The sequence below is a fragment of the Cyprinodon variegatus genome, unplaced genomic scaffold (assembly GCF_000732505.1).
Source record: "Cyprinodon variegatus isolate N-32 unplaced genomic scaffold, C_variegatus-1.0 Scaffold145, whole genome shotgun sequence".
Taxonomy (NCBI): Eukaryota; Metazoa; Chordata; class Actinopteri; order Cyprinodontiformes; family Cyprinodontidae; genus Cyprinodon; species Cyprinodon variegatus.
The window spans coordinates 347,954-357,189 of NW_015150598.1; the positions used below are offsets into that span (position 1 = coordinate 347,954).

At 40.8% G+C, this 9,236-nt stretch overlaps 1 protein-coding gene across 13 annotated transcripts in view; it reads left to right on the plus strand.

The window, feature by feature from the left end:
- Window positions 1-9,236, plus strand: part of LOC107086212 (tensin-1-like) — a 204,983-nt gene that overhangs the window by 82,553 nt on the left and 113,194 nt on the right. For all 13 annotated transcript variants that reach the window (XM_015377001.1, XM_015377011.1, XM_015377008.1 and 10 more), the window contains exon 3: window positions 7,729-7,766. In XM_015377001.1, coding sequence (XP_015232487.1) covers window positions 7,729-7,766 — 38 coding nt within the window. The remainder of the gene's footprint in view (window positions 1-7,728; window positions 7,767-9,236) is intronic.

Here is a 9,236-nt window from a genome sequence, read left to right on the forward strand (position 1 = left end):
CGGCCTGCTTTATCCACTTCCTGCATGTTTCACATGTTTCTGTTCAGCACACCTGATTAAACTGATGGTTGACTTCCGGGCTGCTACAGAACGCGATGACAAGCCTCTGTATCAGAGCGGGAACGGTGAAACATGCAGAGCACAACACGCCCGGGACCGATTCTCACATCCAAGACAAAATTTCCTGAATGTTACTCCGGTTATGAAAGAAATTCTGCAATATTAATAGAAAAAAACTTTCTAAACCTGCTGTGAAAATCATCAGAAAAGACTTAATACACCTCCTATCTGCCTTTTAATATCATGTTTTGCATCGACTCGTTTATAAAAACAGAGGAATGTTCGGAACGTGTGCAACAGATCTAAATGTTTTTCCTCTCCACTGTCGCTACAAGCATGCTTAGTGTGAGGGATTGCATTGGAGTCAATGAGTAAATGCAATCAACTGGTTTTCCTTAGATAGAAAACATTGACTCAATTTGACTGTTTGATCTGGTTGAACTGTAAAGTGCCTTGAGATGACTTGTGTTGTGAATTGGCTCTATAGAAATAAACTGAATTGAATATGTAAATATCTGGGATCTGAAGCTGCTACAGAAGAAAACTTTTCTTGTGGTCTATTGTTAAAACGAGGTATTTCCAAATTTCTCCAGACTCAACGGGAACTAAAAAGAAAAAAGAAAAAAGCTTTAGTTTTTAGAAGAATAACGGAGTTGATGATAAGAAGCAAAAAAGTATTTTGTGGTATTTCCGCCTTGTTGGGAAAATCTGAATCATGAAGGACAAATTATTCTAAAAGCTTCTGTTTATTTATCCTCCATGAATCATCCCTTAAAACCTGGAGCTTCACCTTTCAGTTCAGCTCCTTTATTTATGCAGGGCAGCAGCAAAACCTGCAGAATAAATCCTACCTCTAGGCATTCATGTGATTTTTTTCAACCTTCATCCTTCATCAAGATTCAAACAGTTAGCCCACCTGCTCTGAGGAGCATGTTTCATTCTAAACATAAAAAAAATCCTCATGTTGTTGTTTTCTTCCCTGAAGCCATTAGATTTCCTGCTCAAATACCAGTTTTTGCCATCCTTCTGACAGCCAGCATGTAATCTTTATTTATTCGCTTTTGAAACATTTGATTTCATCACTGTTGCTATAAATCCTTTGGTTTTTAAGTCATGAGATCGACTCTGAAAGGTCACAGGTCTGAGGAAAAAGGATAACTCAGTGTGGCCACCAGGTGGCAGCAGAGACATAGGTTTGGATGATCTGCTTCATGTTTCTGTTGCTGTTTTTCCCTCTAAGTTTCCCACAACCTTCCTCCTGAACTCATGCAGGTTGTTTAATCAGTGTGTCAGATTTGTTGTATTAAAACATGAGGGGCGTGTGTGTGTGTTTGTGTGTGTGTGAGCAGCTGTTTAAACAAAACCAGCAGCCGCAGTGACACACATGCAAACCAGACAGAAACAGTAAGCAAACAGGAGTTGTCTGTTTTGTCAGGAAGATGCAAACACATGACAAATCCTCGCGGTGATTCCATGAGAATCCTCTCTTGTCCTGGAGGGATCTTGCACGTTGGGAAAGCTGCAGCAGCTGGATGAAGGTTGGGCGTTTCCTGCTGAAATCCAACCCAGGCCAGGATTAGAGCCACCTGGGGAGGGGGGCAGAACGCGTGGGCTGGGAGATGACAGCCCTTGTATGAGTCAGACGACAGATCGGAATGACTGAATGGCGATAATTATGGACATTAATACCAATGTTCTCAGAAACTGAAGCCGGTGCAGCAGAAGGTTTGGTGTCGGACAAAGTGAAGAAACTCATAAAAGGAGGGAAATTCTCTGAGGCTCAGGTTGGAAATGGTGAAACAGACCACATATCTCAGCTGTTTATCGTCTGTTTGCTTCACGTCTCACATGGACTTAAACTATTCTGTCTGGACTTGTGCGATGTCTGCTGTTCTGTTCACAGTTTTATCCAGTTAATATTTTAATCGTTCATCATAAAACAGTACAACAACAGCCAGAGACGGAGAGCAGCAGCCAGAGGTTGATCACGGCATAAAAAGGTGTGTCGTCACACAACAGCAAGATGTAAAGACATCAGGCAGGCCCTTGGAGTAGCAGCAGCTGCTGCTTCTCTGTGCAGAAAGGTTATCAGGTCCTTTTCAGAAGGCCATCGGTCTGTAAAGGGAAAGATTATTAAAACATGTCTGACCAAAAGAGAATGTCTCAGCAAATTCAGGCCAAAGTTCAGAGAATAACGCTCAGAGAAATGACCAAAACAAGAAGTTCTGCAATCAAATGTGAGTCCTTCTGTTTGACTCTAGGGCAGGGGTAACCAATTAAAAATCAGCTGGGTCCAAATAAAGAAAATCAACAACCAGTAAAGGTCAGGAGACATTTTTAATTATAATCTATTATTTTAAACTGCATATAAAACTGCATCCATATTATACATTGATTTATTATACATTGCCGCCTCTTGGCCAGGACTCCCTTGAAAATGAGGTTTTTAATCTCAATGGGATTTTTTTTCCTGGTTAAATAAAAAATTAAATTAAATAAAATTTTTAAATGAAAATATATACATACATACATACATACATACATATATATATATATATATATATATATATATATATATATATATATATATATATATATATATATATAAAAACACAAAATTTTTCCATACATAGACAATTTCCTGATTCACTTTTTGTCAAAAACACCTGAACTGACCTTTTTTTTTCTTTCTTCTTTTTTCTGGCTTAATCTTCACAGTGGGCTTTATGCTGCCCTGCAAGGCTGGAGACTAAGCCATTCTCAAGCACAAATCAAGGTGCTCATTTTGAGCCTGGATCCATATTTATTTTTGATTCTGTTCATGGTGGAGAATCCTGCTTCACAGCAGCAGGTTGAGCCAAACATCCTCTAAATGTGCAAGGTCATCTTTGAGCACCATTTCACTTTTCTGTCACCAGTTCACCGCTGTTCTTCCAGGAGTCCAAACTTTCTCTGCTCTCTTTTTCTCATCGTCTTCTCCTTCTTTCCCATCGCCCGCCTCGCCACAGGTTTGCCTGCTGTGTCTAAAAGTGGCAGCAGCAGCAACCCAGACTGACAGCAGCTCATTGGATAATTTGCATCACTGTAGCCTCTCTGGAGGACTTTACCGTATTAACCGGAGAAGCGGCGCAAGTGACATTTAGACACTGTTGTCCAACAACATGCAGTAATTTATAAATATTTTAAACTAGTTTGGATCCAGATTAGCCAGCAGGTGAGTCCGGATCTGGACCCTGGTCCACTAATCCGTGACCTTTGCTCTAGAGGCTTGATCCAAACAGATTCATTAGCAGAACAAAACTGGTGGCCTACAAGAGAAGGATCACAGCATGGCGGTGGCCTAGTCAAAGTCTGGTTGAGTTGCTGTGGTCAGAAGGAAGAGGAGAGAAACTTCTGCAAACTCATTTGAACCAAATTTAGAAAGGTTGATCAAAAATTGATTGACAGTGATTAAAAAGAGGTGGAAGAAAAAAAATGCTTTTTTCAGACTATTTAACCTTAATTTGTAATCATAAAGTTAAAAGTTTTTGTAGTTTTTCTTGACATAAAAAGCTCCTGACTCAAAGGACGATCACTGTTGTTGAATCTGAACAGGTAGCCTACAAAACCAACATTACAGTACATTGGATTTGGTACCGCTCTTTCTGCTTGGAAAAGAGTTTAACAGAAATCTGCTCGTTTCCATGTATTTCCATCAAACAGCAGCGGTTGGCCCTGATAGGCGGCTGCTGACGTGGTGTTTACACTCCGTGTGCTCACGTGTCGTACCCTGTGTGTAGAAGGAAAAGGAAACAGAGGAAACTGGACTGGGGAAAGTGGGAGGGGAGGAAGAGGAAGCTGTGGAGCCCCGCCCTCTGATTGTGTTCTGTGGTCCAGCCCAGCCCGGTGGGACAAAATGCTCCTTCTAGGAGAACAGGGGAAGGAAGCTCACCTCAAACCCTCTATAAGACCAGATGTGAGATACAAACATGCCCCTCGTCATCTTCAGCCCAACTCCAGCTTTCTAAAACACTCTCCCCTCCACAGATGTCTTTCCTCCAACATCATCTGTCCTGATGTTCTCCTCATCCCTATTTCACGTTCTCCCCGCCCTCTGTTTGTTCTCCAAAGCCCTGACTTCCTAAGAAGGTAACGTCCAACGCCAGCTCAGAGTGCTGCTCCTTTCTCACCCAATATGGAAGTCCTGGCTTTTCCTCCCATGTGGCCCTGGAGTGATGTTTACCAGGGCCTCCTGCGCGCAGGGAGCGGCTCGGTCGGACTTCTGGAGCTTATCATGCAGATGGACAAGCAGGCTTGTGTTTCACACACAGAGAGCGTTCCAGTGTGACTTATTTCACAGCGAGCGTGTCAGACGGACTGTAAACAGCCGTCAGACGCGGCTCACATGTCTACTGTACAAATGGAAAACAAAGCCTGCTGAAGGAAAACAGTTGGAGGGAAAGGGAAAGTCCGACTGATAGAAGAAATAACAGAAAGTGAACGAAGCATTTGTTGGATCCATGTCTTTATCTGAGACTTACTGCATGGTTCTGGAGGGGATCAAGGTCCAGAGGTCCTCATGAAAGCCCGTAGTTCTGGTATTAGTTTGTAAATCCCAAAGTTAATATATGATGGAGATCTTTATAAGAATTGTTATTTTTTGCTAACCTAAATCGCTTGGAAAAGAAACGCTGTCCTGTCTTATAAATGCCTTTAATCTACATTAATCTCCATAGAGAACATATATTTTTTTTACCTTTTAAAGTCCAGTTTTTGTGATTTTAATGAATTTAGTGATTTTTTTTTTCAATTTAATTAATCTAGGGGTCTATTAATCAGAGTCTGGGGACTTAAAAGATCAAACTGAATCAAATTATTTTTCTTTTTTTTTGGTTCAAAGTCATTAAAAAATTCAAAATAGTTTACTTTCTACAATGTGTGAATCATACTTTTGCAGAAAAAAAAACACAACTTGTCATAGGAAAAAACACAAAACAATGAAGAAAGAATTAAAGCAAAAATAATATTCTAGTGGTCTTGCTTTAAAATGGGTTTTTAATGGGATTCATTGCAGAAATATTACTGTTTGGTTTAAAGAAGGAAAACTAAACAAAGAAAAAAGAAAATTTAAGTTATAAGCAATATGCATAAAAAAATTTAAATAAAGACCAAATATTCAGAGACCCCAAGGGGTTAAAGGTTATTATGTAGAGGAGAGAGTAATTTGTAGAATTTAGTGAAAGAATGAAGGAAGTGAGAGGAGAAAAGAAGAGTTTTGAAAAAGAAGAAAACAAAATGATCTTTGTAGGAAATTAAGACAAAGGAGAAAGGAAAACCCAAAGGTTTGGACTACCTGATGAAAATCTTCATATTTGGACATATTCTCCTTTTCCCAGTTCATTAGAATAAAAAAAATTCAATCAGTTATGCAACTTAATGAGTCAGAAAACTTCCACTGTGGAAAAGGAGACATTTCTGCATTAAAACGTTGCTCTGCAGGGACGAGCATCACTTCTATAAGAGGATTGTTTAAAATGATGCTAAAACGTTGACACTAATAACCAGTTAGGCTCCGTGTGCTCAGAATAACATCAGACATGATATTCCTGGGTTCCTGAAACCTTTACAGTAAAACCTGTCTTATTACTCCGGTCTTCACGGAGCTGATGGAGCTGGGAACCGGCTCACACTGCGGGTCTTGGTGCCGTTTCACGGTGCCACCCACATTCAGAGGCCTCTAATTACCAGGCAGTAAAAGTCCAACGTTAACCCCACATACAAGCATCATTCTACGTGTTCGGAAATAGAACCCAAACGGGCTGTGATGTAATTACACATCGGGAAGAGAAGCTTCCCACTGTCTCCACTTCCTGCTCGTTTACACTCTCTTTATTTCTGAAATGTAGGTTAAATCCGGTTTGCATTGGATATTGAAGTATTCGCACCGCTTTAACTTTTCACAAACTGTATTTTATTTAGAGGAAACTTCAGGACTGCATTATGATTCTAGACGGCATCATAAAGGAAGGAACACAGCGGACAGGTTGGGGAGAAAGTGCTGGAAAGATTTAGATCAGGATTACTATCAGAGCTCACTTCAATCTATGACCTGCTCATAGGGAGAAGTTGCACAGACTGCAGACCTGCCAAGACATCGACGTCCCCTCAAACCAAAAGGAGAACTTAAATCAGATCAGCAGCCAAAAGGTCATAGGAGACTGATAAATGTGACAGCCACAAATACGGTCCTTCCTGTTTCCTAGAAGCCATGTAGGAGGCTCTGCAGTCAAACATGGTGGTGGCAGCATCATCCTGTGGGGATACCTTTGTTCATCAGGAACAGGAGAGCTGGTTGGAGTTTTTGGGAGGACGGATGAAGCTAAATCCAGACGATCCCGTTAGAACCAGAAAAGCCGTTAGAAGCTGCAGGGGACCTTTAACTGGGCTGCAGGTTCACATTTAATGTGGATTACAGAATATCCACATTAAATATTCAAAGATAGGAGATGGATTAGCCCAAAGCAGACACGTGTTAGAATGGTCTAGTTAAAGTCCAGACAGAAATCAAAAATATGCTGAGATGTTATCTGAATATAAATCCAAGCTGTACTTCATTTCTTTCTTCTTTTTAATTTTTAGTTCTAAGAAACTTTTAATAACTATGAATTCATTTTTTTTCTCTTCACTAATGCAGAACTTTTTTCATCCCTCACATAAGTTCATAAAATAAATCCTTTTGTGATTTTAATGCAGCAGTAAGAGACAAGATTGATGCTTTTTGTCCTGGAAATCTAGTGTCTTCATATATATTTCGTTATCAATAAATAGTTTAGCTTTAAATAAGTTAGCTTTTTTTCCAGCAGAACTATCTCTGTAATGTCCCTGCATCCCTTTCCTAACATTTAATCACTTACAGATTACATGCATAATATTTATCTGCTACTTAAAGATATTGTAGCTGGACTGAAGAATGTGTCTCTGCTCAGGAAGAATAACACATTACAGTACATAAGGTGTAGAACCTTCCAGGAAAAGCATACAGCGATCCAGTTAATCCGGAAAGCCGACACCTCGGCCTGCTGGGTCGTGTTTTCAGTTCTCACTCCTTCCAGAGGATCTGACCCTTATGAGCTTCTGGTCCAGGTTTGCTCCTTTGTTGACCCGCAGTGAGAAACTGCTGTAAAATAATACCGAATTCATTTAAAACAATGTAATTTATCTTTATTTGTTTCACTTCATTTTTTCTATTTTAATTCAGGCTGTGATACTTAAAATGATCCCATCCTGGAAAAGCAGGATTTTCCAGTAGAGAGCCAGGAATCTTATGAGCACTGATGTTTTCATTCCTGTTTTCTTTCCATTTAAATTCACAGCTCCAGGCGTGTGGTGCTGAAACCAGCCTAAAGGTGCAAAAGTTCAGCATCGGGGCTCTTTCAGTAAAAAGCTTCTTCGTTTGTTTGTTAAACCGAATCCATGATCCAGTGTGGTTCCGGTTTCTCCTTTCGAGCAGGGAGTTCGTAATGTGGGGCAGTTCCAGCTGACTGTGACCACAGAGCAAACACAGTTGGCCGGTTTGGAGCCTTTTCTTGCCACCTAACGGCTCCTCGGTGACTCATTCTGCACAACGTGGGGGAGATGTTTCCTGAACTGTGGAGTTAATTCTGCTTTCTCTCTTTCTGTTTTCTCCAGTGTGCCGAGTTGCGTGCCACAAGAAATGTGAAGCAAAGGTAAGAGATCAGAACAATCTTCAGCAGTTCACACCATTTCTGCAGTTCTTTAAAAGCACATTTTATGTTTGTTTGGGTATTTTATGTCAGAGCTGCTGTTGAAGCTGGGGTCAGCTTCCTTTTAGGGAATGTAAATGCAGACATGGAGGGGGGGGGAGTTTATGTTTCTGGGGAGAAATGAAAATGTTAGGAATGTCTAAACAAGTGCTCAATGTACCAGAATATGTTTACATTGGATGAGCTTCTGCATCTTGGAGATCATCCCAAGTCTAAAAATAAAGACCTTTGGATGAAGCTGAAAAAGTGTCCTGTTAAAAAGCAGGAACGGGGGCAGGTTGTGGGAGAGACGTGGGGAATGCTGTTCATATTCACCAAGCTGATTGCTTGGTGAATATGAACATATAGTTTCCATCTTGGCTTTAAAGCTGGGCTCTCACCCAAAGGCGTCTCTCATACACACCTCGGCACACACCCTTCATCTGGTATCCATCAGTTAAATGGCTTCTTGTTGCCAGCTTTACCCACTTTCTGTTTTACTCGCAGGAAATGCCAGAGGTGCAGAGTAGATGGGCTTGACTGCTCTATGACTGGGGCGGGGGGGTTACTTGACTGATCTGTAATATCTGTTCACCAAATTTCTGTCGCAAAGAGACATTTCTCTCATTTCTACGGTATCAGGCATCAGGACATGACCATGAGTTGATCTTTTATATCAGTTTCTACGATCATTTAGATGTTTTCCGAAAACACAAACCAAATCCAAAATGTCAGTATTTATTAAAGCCAGACAAAGCCAGTGTGTGGAAGTGTAGAAGTCTTTGCGAAAGAAGGAATTCAGCAGGAAGAATCCATGTGATCACTAATTTCTTTTTTCCATTTTGCCCAGGAGTGTATGGGTCAGGGATGGGGAAGTCATCTCCATGTCATGTATTTGTTTTGCCCGGCCACTGAGCCAGGAGAATCCATTCTGCACAGGTTAAACCAGACTGGACTCACATGGTTCAGTGACTTGGAAGGTCAAATACATGTTGACTCCAGATCCCTAATCTCTGGTACAAATTTGATTGAATTTAACTCAAGCGTGGAACTAAATGAGCAGTTACCTTAGAGAGGCAGCCTTTGCCGCTCAGCAATATGGAACATAAACATGTGTTATAAGGTCTTTAAAAACCTTGAGTCCATCAGACACAAGGTTAGAAAGAGGGATCTACCAAATACCAACTTTCCATGAGTGGACGTCTTATCAGATTAAGACCTGGAGCTTCATTTCCAACTATAGAGTCAGGTTGAAGTTATTTGGAGATGGGGGGGATACCCTTGAAGAGGTCTCCACTCTGCCACAGGACAACAACACATGACAAATTATCGTGCACACACCAGGCAAATAATATTCGACCTAAGAAATGCCTTTTGGACTCTGGGGAAAGCTGAACTATACAAAAAGAAGGCCTACATTCACAGTGAGAGCAT